Raw genomic sequence first — 16,715 nt, 5'->3', positions numbered from 1 at the left:
TTTAAACTAAATGACAAAGAACATTCAAAATATCGAAACTGTGGGATACAACCAAAGCAGTGCTTCCATGAAAATTTATAGTTTTAAATACTTATGTTAGAAGTCTAAAACCAATGATCTAAGATTCCACCTTAAGAAAAATAAAAAAAAAAGAGCAAAGTAAACTCAAAGTAGAAGTAAATTATACTGATGACAGAGAAGTCAATAAAGGAGAAAACAGATCAATAATAGAGAAAATTAACAAAGCCAAAAGTTGTTTCTTTGAACTTATAAACAAAATTGACAAACTTCTGGCTAAATTGATCAAAGAAAAAAGAGAAAACTCCAACATGAGGAATGAAAAAGGAATTATCACCACAGATCCCAGACACTGAAGAATAAAAGAATGCTGAGTAACTTTCTGCCAAAATGTTCAACAATTTAGAGGAAACGGACAAACTTCTCCAAAAATTGACATGAGAAATAAAAAATCTGAATATCCCTGTATCTATCAAAGAAACTAAATTTGTCAAAAGCATTCCCAAAAGATAACTCCAGGATCAGATGGTGTCCCTGATGAATTCTATCAAATATTTAAGAATAATTTATCAAGAAGTTTTAATAATTATATATGTATATATACCTAATAGCAAGGCCCCAAAGTTCCATGGAAACTTTTAAAAAATACAGAAAAAGAGGTTATTGCCCAAATCATTTTATGAGACAAGAATACCTGTAATACTAAAACCTGACAGATATTAACAGACCAATATCCTTCATAAATGTACATCCAAAAATTCTTAACAAAATATTAGCAAATCCAATTCAATAATACATCACATATGAGAAGCTTACATCCCAGGAATGCAAGGTTGACTTAACATTCAAAAATTAATTTAATTTTTCCTTTTTTTCTCTTAATATATAATCATTTCAACAAATGCAGAAAAGATATTTGCCAAAATTCAATACCCACTTATGATAAAAACTATCAGCAATGTAGAAATATTAAAGAACTTCCTCAAATTGGAAAGGCCATTAAAACACCCAAAGCTAATACCGTAATACTGAAAGACTGAAAGACTAATTCCTCCTCAGATTAAGGAACAACGAAAATGTAACTTTCACCACTTCTATTCAGCATTGTTACGGAGGTTCTTGTCACTGGAATAAAAGTTGGGGGAGAAAGGGGGGGGTGCATTTCTGATTTCTGGAAATCGGAAAGAATGATGCCTGATTTTAGAACATCCTAGATAATCTACAAAACAACTACTAAAATTAATCCATGGCATTCACTATAGTCCATCTATTATACTACTAGGATTCACTGGCTTCATATATATTCTGGAAGAAGCTCCTCCAGAATTCTGGTTGGTCCTTATTTCCTGAAGAAACATTCCAGGGGAAGTAAAATAGGACAAACTACAACCCCCACCACTGGTTTCAGATGGTTTAAAGACCGAAACTTTGTTATAACCTGTTTTCTGCTAGTCATTCCAGATTCCCTTCATCTTTGGCTAGCATTTCTGCTGGTCCAGGTGGCCAATCCTGTGAGGTCATCAGGCCTTCTCGTGTCCATTTAATATCGTAACTGGAAAGGAAGTACCAAGAGACACCTAGTAGATCACATATGTGCCAAACCCCCATGCTCCATCATGTAACAGCAGCCCTACCTCCTCCCAATGACCTGGTACATTAGCCCTGTCAAAATGATAACTCCTTTCCCTGGAAAAGGAGTGTCAAGTCCCAGAGACAGCTGTGTCTTGAAGTGTAACAGGACTCCTATTATGTCTTCTGTTGGAAATGTTTCCCTTCTGAAAACCAGGACCTTTTAACTCCCAGTGCTCAGCTACAGAGATGGGAGTATAAATTCGCCAGTGGTGCTAAGTGGAACCACTCCTATTTCCATGTGTCCTTCCTACTGGGAACCCTGAAGGATGGGACCTCATCCTTGCAGGGTATCATGTCCAAATTGCAGGGTATCATCATCGGTTGTGCCATCAAAAGACTGTTTTGCTGCTCTAACAGGTCAGAAACTTCTGGGTAATGTGATGCATGATGGGACAAATGGACCCCATGAATCCTCCTTTGCTAAAAAGTGGGTCGGGACACCTGGGTGGCTCAGTCAGTTAAGCGGCTGCCTTCGGCTCAGGTCATGATCCCAGAGTCCTGGGATTGAGTCCCGCATCGGGCTCCCTGCTCGGCGGGGAGCCTGCTTCTCCCTCTCCCTCTGCCTGCCTCTCTGCCTACTTCTTCTCTCTCTCTATCTCTCTGTCAAATAAATAAATAAAATCTTTAAAAAAATAAAAATAAAAAATAGGGCGCCTGGGTGGCTCAGTTGGTTAAGCAACTGCCTTCAGCTCAGGTCGTGATCCTGGAGTCCCAGGATCGAGTCCCACATCGGGCTCCCTGCTCAGTGGGGAGTCTGCTTCTCCCTCTGATCCTCTCCCCTCTCACTCTCTCACACTCTCTCTCAAATAAATAAAATCTTTAAAAAAAAGAAAAATAAATAAATAAATAAAAAATAAAAAATATATAAATAAATAAATAAAAAGTGGGTCCCTTACTCTGAAACAATGTTACGTGGGACCTTATGCTGATGGATCTGTAAGTTCTGTAAGCCCTTAAATAGTGGCAATGGCTGAGCCCCTGCAAGCTGTAAAAGCAAACTCATACTTAAAAATATGTGTCAAGAGGCACCTGGGTGGTTACGCTGGTTAAGCATCTGCCTTTGGCTCAGATCATGATTAGGGTCCTAGGATCCAGCCCCACGTCAGGGTCCCTGCTCAGCAGGGAGTCTGCTTCTCCCTCTGCCCCTTTACCCACTTGCGTACGCTCTCTCTCTCAAATAAATAAAATCTTAAAAAAATAAAAGTATGTATCAAATCCAGTCAAAATGAATCATGGTCTCTGTGAAGGATGGTTAGTTTCCACTACTCATGCAGGACATTCAGCAATTCAGTTGCTAGATGAGTACTGATAAGTAGAAATCTGTTATTGGGCCCTTGCATAGCCATCACCAGTAATTTTTCCACAACACTTGTAGGCCAAAAGAAATACTTAACAGTAGTGTTTATTAACTACTTAGATCCATATAAATTAATAAGAATCTATGTCCTAATATTCTGTAGCCATCAAAAAAATGAAATCTTGCCATTTACAATGACGTGGATGGAACTAGACGGTATTATGCTAAGCGAAATAAGTCAATCAGAGAAAGACATGTATCACATGACCTCACTGATATGAGGAATTCTTAATCTCAGGAAACACACTGAGGGTTGCCGCAGTGGTGGGGGGTGGGAGGCATGGGGTGGCTGGGTGATAGACATTGGGGAGACTATATGCTATGGTGAGTGCTGTGAATTGTGTAAGACTGTTGAATCACAGACCTGTACCTCTGAAAAAAATAATACATTATATGTTAAAAAAAAAAAAAAAAAAAGAAGATAGTAGGAAAGGAAAAATGAAGGGGGGGAGTCGGAGGGGGAGACGAACCATGAGAGACTATGGACTCTGAGAAACAAACTGAGGGTTCTAGAGGGGATGGGGGTGGGGTGATGGGTTAGCCTGGTGATGGGTATTAAAGAGGGCACATATTGAATGGAGCACTGGGTGTTATACGCAAACGATGGATCATGGAACACTACATCAAAAACTAATGATGTAATGTATGGTGATTAACATAACATAATAAAATAAAATTTTTAAAAAAACAGGAAAAAAAAGAATCTATGTCCTAACAACTCAAACACTTGAAAAAATAATATGCATAAATTGAAAAATATTTATAACCACAAGGGCTTAATAATTGGACATGTACAATGCTAGACACTGCACAACTTCTCAAACTTGGAATCAGACTGAACATGCCACCCTCCCTTCCTGTTTCACACTAATTTTTGTGCAGTGCTTGATTTATATCACAGCAACTACCAAAAATCCAACTTCAAAAAGATACGACTTCATCAAAAGGAATGTAGCATGATCTAGTGTCAAAACTGTGAATTACCTCTCGCTAGTTGTTTGTGACAGATGCTATGTGTTTCCTTTGAAATTCTGAAATATCCCATGGTATTCCTGTGTGTCCGCTGTGGTGTTTCAGGGTGCCTCAGTGCATCTGGGAATCAGCAGGCGTGCGTGTGTACCCATACACATGCTCTCCCTTTCTTCCCTTAGTGGGTCTAGCACCTCCCAGTACGTTTTGTTGTGACCTAACTAGTTATTGGTTTGATGATAGCCAGTAGGGGAGAGGAGAAGAGATGGGTGTAGTAAGGGCAGCATAGTCTTTATGTAACTACCCTCTAGCTAGGAGAAAAAGGCCACTCTTATAGGCCCAAAGAGCTTGGGGGGAATTTGGGAGTTTCAAGATTTTCAAGTGCATTAGATGTCCCATCCAAAGAGTTGGGGTCCCATTCATTTCTAACCAAAGCAGACACTGGCATAGAAAACTTCTGAGAATTCAACATACCTTAGAGTTCTGCTACTCTTAAAATTAAGTCTTGAGCCGAATCTTTAGCTTTTTCTTTCCTCCTACTAAAGATGAGTTTCTTAACATAATGCTAAAGAAATCACCTAACTTTCTCATTTTGCCCCCAATTACTTTCAGTCTTTCATTGTCTTTCTCCAATGTATCAACATCACTCATCAACAACCATCTGATTACACTGGCCTTATAAGTAATAACTTCCCTGAACCTCTCAAAAGCTTAAAATATTTGTACCCACCAGTGCATCCCTTCTACAGGAATTTCATTCCAATTCACCACTACTGAAAGTTTTAACAATTGCACAGCCACATTGTATGCCAAGGATTAGTATCACCACTCCATCTACAACCCACAGTGGGGTTCTCACTGCCAAGCAGACAGCAGATAATCCAGCTCTAAAACCCCATTTTAAAGTCTACTTCCTCAAAACACTCCTGGCACCACAACTGTTTTAGGTAAGGCTCCCCAGGAAACAGACGCTGAAATGGTGATTTGCATACCAGAAGTTTACCAGTGTAAACTTTGAACCAACAACTGTGGGAGAATGAAGGAAGACTGAATTGTAATGCAGTCATAGGAAGGACTCAGCCAATCCCATGTGGAGCTCTGGTGTTGGAGTGGATCTTTGAGGTTGTCCTGCCCTAGGGTAGAAGGGCCAGACATTTATATCCCTAAAGAGAACAGGCCTTGGATGCAGGCTGACCCTGAAGAAGAGGCATGACTTTGAGGGAAGCAGTTCTGTTGGCCCCGGGAAGGCCTGGAATGGGACTCAGCTGCAATCAGTTTTAGTTGCCAGTATTTCCAACAGCTAGCGGAACTTGTACCTGAGCAGAGGGATCTGGGTGGTGAACCAAGCAGCCACTATACCACTACTGGAGTATTACACTAATTTGGCCAATGAGGGGAGAGAATTAAGCCATTTACCCGGGCTTCTTAGGAGGAACCACTGTCCATCACACCAGTTGATGAGAGAAAACTCTTCTTTGCAGAAGAGTACCAGCTAATAAATACAGAAAGAATAACAGAATTATAAAAATCATCATTTTGAAACCCCTAATGAAATAATTGACTCAGACAAGGATCATCAGAGGATGCTAAAACCATTAGGTGAAAGATATTCACAGTGTATCAGGAATTATGACCCATGATTACCTGCTTATTGCACATGAAAAAAGGATACATTTACAGAGGAGAGATCCAGTGGGTACCATCTTACCCAAGTAATTAGACTGAGCATAAACAAACAGGGACACAACCTGAAAACACCTGGATGGGATGCAATAGGCAGTATTTAGCACTATATGCAAAACATTCTTGCTAAAAAATGTTTAACCCAAACCTAATGAAGCTTTAAATTCTAACTCTCCTGAGCAAAATAAGTCAGAGAAAGACATGTATCATATGACCTCACTGATATGAGGAATTCTTAATCTCAGGAAACAAACTGAGGGTTGCTGGAGTGGGGGGTGGGGTGGGAGGGATGGGGTGACTGGGTGATAGACAATGGGGAGGGTATGTCCTCTGGTAAGTGCTGTGAATTGTGCAAGACTGTTGAATCTCAGATCTGTACCTCTGAAACAAATAATGCAATATATGTTAAGAAAAAAAAAAAAGAAGAAGAAGAAGATAGCAGGAGGGGAAGAATGAAGGGGGGGAAATCGGAGGGGGAGACGAACCATGAGAGACGATGGACTCTGAAAAACAAACTGAGGGTTCTAGAGGGGAGGGGGGTGGAAGGATGGGTTAGTCTGGTGATGGTTATTAAAGAGGGCACGTTCTGCATGGAGCACTGGGTGTTATGCACAAACAATGAATCATGGAACACTACATCTAAAATGAATGATGTAATGTATGGTGATTAAAATAACAATAAAAAAAATAAATAAATTCTAACTCTCATTTACAGAAAATAGAGGGATAGAAGACATGGAGACTAACAGTATTGGGGTCCTGCCCTTAAAGAGCTAGATTTATAAGACATTCTAGAAAAGGTAAAATAATGACAGAAATCTGATCTATGGTGGCCAGGGGCTAGGGGTAGGAGGGAATCAACTGAAGAAACTTTTTGGAGTGATGGAAATGTTCTATACTTGACTGTGATGATGGTTCTAAGACCCTTCAAATGAAGATTTAAAAAAAAAAAGATTTTATTTATTTATTTGACAGAGAGAGAGAGAGCACAAGCAGGGGGAGTAGCAGGCAGAGGGAGAGGGAGAAGCAGGCTCCCCACACAGCAGTGGGAGCCCGATGCAGGACTTGATCCCAGGATCCCGGGATCATGACCTGAGCCGAAGGCAGTTGCTTAACCAACCGAGCTACCCAGGCACCCTCAAATGAACATTTTAAAAGGGTGAATTTTATATGTAAATTAAACCTCAAATAACCCAAGTCCTCTTCAATAAACCTGAATGTTTAATTAAGAAGAGTATTCTGACTATTCTGTTGCTTTTTAAAACAAAGATCTTAAAATACAAAAGTATTTTCTTTTAAATAATTTATTTGACAGAGAGTGAGACAGTGAGAGCAGGAACACAAGCAGGGGGAGTGGGAGAAGGAGAAGCAGGCTTCCCACCAAGCAGGGAGCCCGATGTGGGGCTCAATCCCAGGACCCTGGGATCATGACCTGAGCCGAAGGCAGACGCTTAACGACTGAGTCACCCAGGTGCCCCCAAAAGTATTTTTAAATTAATATTTTCATTTTATTTTTAAGCCTAATCACAAGATTTTCTCTTATCTTGAGCTACGACTAATTTGTTTCATTTCTACCTACCGATATGCCAAAAGGGCAGTTTTTTCCTTAAAATGTGTTTATATGGGATTCCATATATAAAGAGCTATATGAAACAAATTACCTAGTCACAAATATAGATATACAAACTAATGCAATCCCACATCACTTACTAAAATACTCCTACAATAATGTCTCTTTATAGCTCAAAACCATCAGTGTCTACTGAATAAAATCTAATTTTTACCTTGCTGTTCAAGCTGCCTTACCCTCTGACCAAAGTCTCCATTTCTATAATAATTCCCACTACTCTCCCTCCTAACACCTACATGATCCCTCTAACAGAATTCTTACCATTACCTACACATAAACTGTGCTTTCTCACCTTTTGCTCATGCTTTCATGCCAGACCAGAATGCCATTTCCTTTAACACATTTATAAGCACCTGCCTTTGTATTTTTCACCATTACCCAGAAAATAAACTCAAGTATAGAAACTATGTCTTATAAGTCTTTATAGGGCCAATGGTTAGCACCAAGTAGTAATCCCTGAAACTTTGTTGGATTAATTGACTACTTAACCTCCTAAAACCCAAATCCCATGCATCTGAGATAAAGCAGCTGAAGGAACTAAGTGGGTTTAGCTTAGAGAAGAAAAGCAATTCCCCATTTTAACCATAATCTCCTCTACTGTTTCCACTTTGTTCTTCTACCACTTCAACCCATATATCCCTGACTCCTCTTTATCTACCAGTCTATGAGTTCCCTCCTTGGCATCACTTTCCTTTTTACCAAATGGTCAATGTCACCAAAAACTTTCACTTTCTTTTTTTCTTTGACCTCCAGTCACACTTTAAGCTTGAACTAACTCAACCAACAGTTTTTCCCATTTCTTTGTTGAGTGGAAAAACTTAAAATATCACGCTGACTGGAATTTTAAATATTTAATTTTAATAATAACAATAGCAGCAGCAGCTGACATTTAGTGAGTACTTACCCTGTACAGGCACAATGTTCTTTTAATAACCCTGTAAGATTACAGGTAAAGAAACAGACAAAGAAATGCTAATTAACTTGCCAACTTAGATAGGAAAAGGTAGAACTGGGATTTGAACTAAGGCAGTCTGCCTGTAAGACTGATTCAGCCACTGAACTATAGTTCTTCCCAAATGCAATGCTAAATTGCCATTTACACTCAGAATTGATCAAACTTTCCTTTACTGATTTCCAGTCCAACCCCTTTCCCCAAGTGAATGTTCTAATTTTGATTGGTTCATTCATACAAAAATATATTTACTGAGTCACTAAATAAACGAAATCATTATTCTCATATTCATCAGTCACTGAGACCAAAAATAAGAGTAAGACATAATCTTTGCCTTTTAAGTCCTCAAATGCCATCTGCCCCCTCACTCTCAGCAGAAATCAATAATATTTAATAGCACTTAATGTGCCAAGCACTTTACATATATGAATTCATTTAATCTACACAGCAATCCTCATTATCATTATCCCCATTCTACGTATAAGTAAGGCATAAACAAAAGTAAAATAAAAAGTGGGACTACATCAAAATAAAAAGCTTCTGCACAGCAAAGGAAGCTATCAATAAAATGAAAAGGCAAACTACAAAATGCAAGAAAATATTTGCAAACCATATATCTGATAAGAGGTTAATATCCAAAATATATAAGGAACTTATATAACAGCAAAAACTAATAATAATCATTCAATTAAAAATGGACAGAGGACCTGAAAAGACATTTTTCCAAAGAAGACATACAGATGGCCAACAGGCACATGAAAAGATACTCAATATCACTAATCATCAGGGAAATGGGGCACCTGGGTGGCTCAGTTGGTTAAGCGACTGCCTTCGGCTCAGGTCATGATCCTGGATTCCTGGGATCGAGTCCCACATCGGGCTCCCTGCTTGGCAGGGAGTCTGCTTCTCCCTCTGACCCTCCCCCCTCTCATGCTCTCTCTCTATCTCATTCTCTCTCAAATAAATAAATAAAATCTTAAAAAAAAAAAGGGAAATGCAAATCAAAACCACAACGAGATTATTATCTCACACCTGTTAGAATGACTGTGATCAAAAAGACAAGGAATAACAAGTATGGGCAAAGATGTAGAGAAAAGGGAACCTGTGCACTGTTGATGGAAATGTGAATTGGTACAGCTGTTATGGAAAACAGTATGGAGGTTCCTCAAAAATTAAAAAATAGAACTACCATATGATCCAGCAATTCTACTTCAGGGTATTTATCCAAAGGATATGAAAACACTAACTCAAAAAGATACCTGCATTCCATATTCACTGTAGCATTATTTACAATAGGCAAGGTATGGAAGCAAACTAAGCGTCCATCAATGCAAGAATGGATAAAGAAAATATGGTATGTATATATGTACATATATATACACATATGTATACACACACACACACACACACACAGAGAATTATTATTTGGCCATAAAAAAGGAAATCTTGCCATTTATAACACCATGGATGAATCCTGAAGACATTATGCTCAGTGAAATAAGACAAAAACAAATACTGTAAGATCTTACCTATATGTGAAATCTAAAACAAAACAAAAAGCCTGAACTCATAGACACAGAGAACAGATTGGTAGCAGCTAGAGGTGGGGAGGTGGGGGTGGATAAAATGGGTAGAGGTGATCAAAAGGTAAGGTTATAAAATAAATAAGTCATGGGGATGTAATGTACAGCATGGTGACTATCAATAATACTGTATTGTTTGTCTGAAAGTTGCTGAGAGTAAATCTTAAAGAGTTCTCATCACAAGAAAAAAACTGTTGTAACTGTGGTGATGGATGTTTACGCTTACTATGGTGATCATTTCACAATATATACAAAAATGTAATTGTTATGTGATACACATGAAACTAACATAATGTTATATGACAATTATATCACAATAAAAAAAATTTTTAATTTGAAGCAAATAAGTCATATTATACCCAAGGTCACACAGCTAAAAAGTGGTAGAGCCAGGATTGAAAACCAGTCTAGCTTCAGAGTCCAAGCTCTTAACCACTTCACTAAAATGCCATCAAAGTCACTGACTCCATTAGGTTTGCATCCCTCAACTACTCTACAGGACATGTAAAATATAATCCACAGTAATTAATTCATTCAACACTGACATAACTCATTTGCCTTGTTTTTGTTCCTTGAACACAAGCTTGTTCCCACCTCAGAGCCTTTGTAATTTTCTAAAACACTCTTCCTTCAGATCTGCCTTCCCATCATTATGATTCAACTTAAATCTCGAGATCTGTCCTGACCACCCTACCTAAAATAGCTCTCCCACTATAAATCGTCTATCACATATAATCGGCTTTATTTCTTTCATACTTACTTATCACTATCTGAAACTATCAGTTGTCTATTTCTCCCCACTAGAGTGAAAGTTCCAAGAGAGTAGAGCTCTTGTCTATTTTGCTCACTGGTACATCTTCAGCACGTAAAACAGAGCCTGGCACACAGCAGACAGCTGATATTTACAGAATGGATACCAAAAACTGTGCTGTATGTTGGGATTACTAAAATGAATAGGATACGGTTCTTATCCTCAATAAACTCTAGTCTTTATAAATACTAACTCCTCCCTTTCTATATTAAAGGAAGACTAGCCCTTAATTTTTTTCAATGGCTAACCTCTCCACCTGACATCTTAAACATGTTTCTGAGATCTCTCTTTGACCTCTCCATCAACTATCCTCTCTCTCACTTCTTTAATTTCTCCTTCTCCACTCACTGAACATTTCCCACCCACTCTCCCATATTTGAATATCCATTCCTCAACCCTGCAACTCCCTGTTACCCCAACATCTCTCAATGACTCCTCACATCTCTCTATGACCACTTCCTCAAAAGTTACCCAGTGACCTGGAAAATGTTCTCACTTCTTTAAGCATTTAACACCGCTGAGGACTTTCAATCCACTTTCTTAAGACCAGAGGTGCCACTGTCTCACAGCTGTCTTAATTCTTTATCTCTTTTTTTTTCAGCTTCCTTCACTATCTCCTCTCTCTCACACCTTTAAATTTGAAGCTCACTGGAACTTCATCCTCTATTCTTGCTCCATTCTCTGTCTTTGAAAGATCTCATCTTCTCCTCTAACTCAACTAGTGCTCCTATTCAAATAATTGTACCGTTTATTCACAACCTAAATCCTAGCTCCACTTGCCCTGTCATATTTAACAAAAATTTGATTGAATTCTTAAGCAAATCCTCAATAAAGGATAGTTGCAGGCTCACTTAGATAAAATAATGTGAACTAAAATAAGCAATAATGTTCTGAACAAGCACTAGAAGGCAATATTACACACCTTAAGGTTGGTTTCCATGACTACTTCTTGAAATATTTGAACTAATTCTTCATTAATTGTAATTGACAGGTTGTACAAAAATGGATCAATGACCAAAAATCACTAATAAATGTTATATATCTGATTAATCTATATTAATTTTGTCTAAAACTGTTAATATAGCTCTAGATACACAAAATTGTGTATTTACACAAGTATACTAGTAGAAAGTTAAAACAGAAATACCAGTCACAAATTATGTCTGGAACAACATACAAAATAAATTCAAGTTCTTTGAGAGGGGTTTGTAAAGATGTACCTAAAGTGACATAATTCAGAGACTCACAGCTCAAAATTATACTTATCAGAGCAAACTGTCTAATGACGTTTTGTGCTGTTTTCAAAAACATGAGCAAGAAATAGGTTTGTGCCACTGTGGCCTTCAGTTTAGATAATAAAAGGTAGTTACATACATTTATACCCGTATGATAAACTGCCCAATCCTGTAAACAATTATAGACATGAGAAGACTGGTTTACCCAGAAAAAGTGTGAATAAAGCTCCATCTTCACAACTCTGCAATGGATAAGCGCACCAGTACACAATGGTAAACTACAAATACCTGATGTAACAGCCTAGTCCCTTTCATAATTAAAGGACATCTTGTTATTGCCTAATACACTGCACATTCAGTAAATGCAGTAAACTCTGGAACTTATTTGACAAAATACTACTATGCTTTCCCCATGTGTTGTAAGAAGCTGTGAGAAAAAAAGATGAAGCCAACTCCCAATTACCACTGTCAAAGCCAAGCTGGTGAAACAAGTCAATCATCATCCTTCAGGGTATGTGGCATGTAAGGACATGGAAAAGAACACAATAGGAGAGCCCTCAGCAGAAAGACACCCACATTTTAAGAAAAAGAAAATGAAAGTGATTTAACATCTCCTACATCAAGGAATCTGAAGATACAGCGAGCCTAGTAAGAGATGTAGGAGCCAGTCAAATTTTCTAGTTGGTGGCAACTAAACATTGTATAAGCAGTCATATTTCGAAATTCTACAGCTTTTCCCCTTTCCCTACAAAACCCCTTCACCCCCCTTTACTCTAAAGCCTATAAATGGGAGGAAAGAGAACATAAGATGAAGGGAAATGGCTGATGGGACATCAGAACACAAGTGCAGCTGCAATCACATCTCTAGAATACCAAAAGGTCCAGTTACCAAAGTACAGCTCTAAAAATCTCTATCAGACACCCTTCACATCCACATAAATCTCCTTCTGCACCCCCTTTGCATAAATCTCTTAAATTTAAACTCCATGCCTCATCCAACAGCATGATTATCTAAAACTCATCCTATATATATGATACTATCCTTAACCTATACCATTGCTCCCCTTTAGTGAAAGGCAGATTTTTTTAAGGGAGGTGGAAAGTGGAGGATGGAATATCACGGGGGGGTGGGGTGGGTAGAATACGTGCAAATACCATTGCGGCAGAGATACTGGAAACGCCACTTCCCTCACCACTCTTGCAAATTCTCTCCGTGCAATGCCGTCTTACCCTCTACCAATCCCTCCTCCCTCCTCAACAATACACACACACGTGTCATAACCGACCTGCACCATCACCTTTTCTAACATCACATGCTACCTCCCACTCTCACTAACCCCCCACAAAGCCAGTCACACACACAGGGTAGAAATTGTTGCCACCGCACCCTATCTCAGTAAGTGCTTCCACCAGCCAGCATCACGCGCTTGCAGAAAGACAGCTCAGTAAACAGGTATGCAGACACACATACATGCATACATACATACACACGCACGCACACACATGCGGCATGTGGCCCAAGGAATAGCACTGGAGACGCACCTGGAGGCTGGGTGTCCAGCGCCGCTGCCCCCCTGGTCCCTGTCACTGAGCGCAGCTGTGTAAATCCTCCGGTAGCGGTCGGCCAGGGCCCGGCCTGACAGCAGCAGCTGGTAGTGACCCCGGGAGTCCGCGGCCGGCAGCCCCAGCCCCAGCCCCGCGGCAGCCACGGAGCCCTCGGGAACCGGCATGAACAGCGCCCCCGGCGCCGGGGAGGAAGAGATGGTGGCGGCTGGGAAGAATCCGTCCCCGCCGGGCCCCGAGGAGGCGGCGGCGGGGGAGGCAGTCGCTGAGCACATCATCATCCTCGCCGCCGCCGCCGCCGCCGCCGCCTCGTCCCTGCGGGCCGGGCAAGCAGACACGCGCGCGCACACACAGCCCTTTTCCAACGACGACGGCTCCGGCGACGGCCTCTCGTTCCCGCAGCAGGAGACTACAAAGACAGCGTCCTCCTCCTCCGTCTTCTCCTTCTCCCCCCTGTGCCGCCCTCGCCGCTACTGGGACTGCTCATCTAACCCCGCCACCTCGGGAGTGTGAGGAGGAGGCGGTGCCGCCGCCGCCGCCGCCGCCACCGCTGCCACCGCCGGGGCTACCCGCAATGGGAAGCTGCCGTCCGCACTGGGCATGCGCCACTGCTCGCACATGCTCAGTAACTCCGGCCCGTTTCCCTCCCCACCCCCCCTCGCCACCACTCCCTCTGCCCCAGGGCTTTGGGTGTGGGGCGTTTGAGTTGTGTGGAATCTGAAAGAAATCCACTTCTCCGGATTTTACTAGCAGCTTGAGGAAGAGTAAGGAAAGTGCTGCGAAGGCTGTCAGCTACAGGCTCTTGGCTTCAGGTAATGGGGTTCCTCTCCAGGTGGGAGAAGTTGGACCTGGAAGAGGGAATGCCCCCTCCCCCCCGCCGGAGAATGAGTGTTACGCACTCTTCTGCTACTTTTTCTCAAAGTGTGTGCTGCCATCATGAAGATTTACTGGGAACAGCGCTGGTTAATTCAGAATCAAAGGCAGAGAAGGCCAGCCAAACTGGAAGTATCTCTGGCGATTTTATTTTGGATTTTTTATCATTAGGATTAAAATGGCTTTTATTTCGAAAAACAGGTAGTAAGCTAGTGCATTCTCTTTTCTTTGAAAGTAGAATTCACAGATAAGAAAGTAGAATTCACAGATAATTCACATTCCTAAGTTCTATTCTCAACATTTACCACAGAGCTAAACCTTAATGCTTTTCTGACATATTATGTTGACCCCACACTCATCCTTAGAGTCCACTTTTATCTCTTTGACAGTGGTCACTTAATGGCTTCTCTTTTTCTGCCCAGACTTACATTAGTAGAGATAATTCTTGAATCTGACCTGAAGCTATTAACTCTATGTGTAACATCTGAAAATGTCATATTTACCAAAGATCTTATCATTTTATCTACTAAAATGTAACATTTGCTGAGTCCTTTGTGCCAAGGTATTCTACTAACCCCTTATAAGTAAGTGCTCTAGAAATGCATGTGCCAATGAATTCTGATTCCTAAGTTTTTCCATTTAACTCTCAATTTGAAGAGTTCACCTAATTCATACTCCTGACAAAAATCATTTCCTAATCCTATCATTCCCAGTACTATTTTATCTACTTACTGGCGCTTCTTTTAAAAAAGATTTATTTGTTTATTTATTTTGGGGGGGCTTGCATGCTTGTATGCACAGGAAAGGGGGGACACTCCTAGAAACCCAGGACCCCTGAGACTTTGGCCTGAGCCGAAACCATGAGTCCACTGCTCTACCCACTGAGCCACCCAAGCACCCCTCTACTTACTAGCTTTTAAGTCTATGCCCTTTCCACAAATGTGCTTCTCAAAAAACGAAACCCAAAACCTTGTTTAGTATTTTGAAAAGTATAAACAAGGAGTGGAGAAATAAATTAATTCTAGCTTTTGGGGGGACAGAGTGCTAAAGTAGGGCATTTTACCTGGGGCTTTAACATATGGATGTCATTTTGATTTTAAAAAAATGATAGTTCCAAGTGGGATAATACAAACATAGGGACAAAGGACCGGCATGGGAAGTCATGGTATTTTAGCACTGTGAGTAGTCCTGTTAAACAGGTTTTGTACTTGTGTCCTTGTCCTCAACTATGAGCTCATAAACAAGAGCTTCTTATTTATCTTTGTGTCTTCCTCAGCCCCTAGTCTAGAAACTGGCACATAGTAGGTCACCAGTAATTATTTGTTAAACTAAATTCCTGTCCTGATGCTTCAGCACAGTTTTAAACCTCAGCATTGCACAGGAAGCTCCCCCTCACCCCCAGCCCAAAGACAAGGTAAAGGTATTGAAGCAGTGAAGTGCTAGTACAGTTAAAGGCCTGAACAAGTAGGAGCTGCAAGGGCTCATTACTGTTGATGAGCCAGCCAGGTAGCCAACAGGCTCTGACAAACCAGAATTTAGATCCTGACTAGGCTATTTGTATGTCTTTGGGTAAATTTCATCCTCTGAATAATGGTCAAACTAATGTTGCATGAGATTGTAGGAGGACTTCAAACATCTAGGATGTCCACCTTGGCACATGGCTTTTCACAAATTGTAACACAGAGAACAAAACACTAGACTTTTCCGTGAGGACAGTAACGGTGTCTGTGTCTGTTCCCCCATTACATTCTCAGCTCCTAGTACAGGCTCTGGCCCTAAACAAGAGAGAACCATGTATTGGCTGAATGAATGAATGAATGAATGAATGAATGTCGCCTGCAAAGAGAAGCACTTCCAGTTCAGGTTTAGGTAGTGGCTTGCTCAGGCACAGCCCTTTCGGAGTTTCTAATGGGGATAGAACCCAGCGGTGGCACGGTTCTCAGAGTTCTTCCCACCCTTCAGTTTCGCTTCAGTTTTTACCACACGCTTCTGTCCCAGGCAGGCCTCTTCCTGAGCCTTCTGGGTACACGCAAAAACCCGGTAACTGGATAATTTCCTGCGAAACCCGTTGTCATTGAGCGGTGCAACTAGGCGTGCGCGGAGTCGCACACATGCTCACTTAGGTGGCGGAGAGTGGCGTTTTTGGTGCGGTTGGCCGCATTTCCTTCCACGGCAGCGGCAACGGCCGCTCTACTCCAAATTGATAGCCAATGCAGTTTTTTCTCTTCCGCCGCCTCCTCTTTCCTGCCTGGGCACTGCTGCAGCTACTGCCGTGGCAGCTGGGCACTTGGGAAGGTTCCCTTGGGTTGGTGGGGAATGGGGCGCATGCCGGGAACGAAAGGGCATTTGGAGTCACCCTTAATTCCACTGCCAAGGGGATTTGAGGGGAGGGTGGTCCCCAAGGCAAGT

General features: G+C 41.1%; 2 protein-coding genes across 12 annotated transcripts in view; one reads left to right on the top strand and one right to left on the bottom strand.

Moving 5' to 3' along the window:
* MYCBP2 (MYC binding protein 2) overlaps nucleotides 1-13,915 on the bottom strand; it is a 271,236-nt gene extending 257,321 nt beyond the window's left edge. For all 10 annotated transcript variants that reach the window (XM_064585965.1, XM_064585966.1, XM_064585967.1 and 7 more), the window contains exon 1: nucleotides 13,413-13,915. In XM_064585965.1, coding sequence (XP_064442035.1) covers nucleotides 13,413-13,714 — 302 coding nt within the window. In that variant the 5' untranslated portion in view covers nucleotides 13,715-13,915. The remainder of the gene's footprint in view (nucleotides 1-13,412) is intronic.
* Nucleotides 13,916-14,098: 183 nt separating this feature from the next.
* SCEL (sciellin) overlaps nucleotides 14,099-16,715 on the top strand; it is a 311,451-nt gene continuing 308,834 nt past the window's right edge. For both annotated transcript variants that reach the window (XM_054506373.2, XM_064585976.1), the window contains exon 1: nucleotides 14,099-14,245. The gene's annotated coding sequence lies outside the window, so the exon portion shown is untranslated. The remainder of the gene's footprint in view (nucleotides 14,246-16,715) is intronic.

This window comes from Mirounga angustirostris, unplaced genomic scaffold, assembly GCF_029215605.1.
Source record: "Mirounga angustirostris isolate CCGP_5_RB_7025 unplaced genomic scaffold, mMirAng1.0.hap1 SCAF_3, whole genome shotgun sequence".
In the NCBI taxonomy this organism is placed as follows: domain Eukaryota; kingdom Metazoa; phylum Chordata; class Mammalia; order Carnivora; family Phocidae; genus Mirounga; species Mirounga angustirostris.
This window is presented reverse-complemented; position numbering and strand designations above follow the sequence as displayed.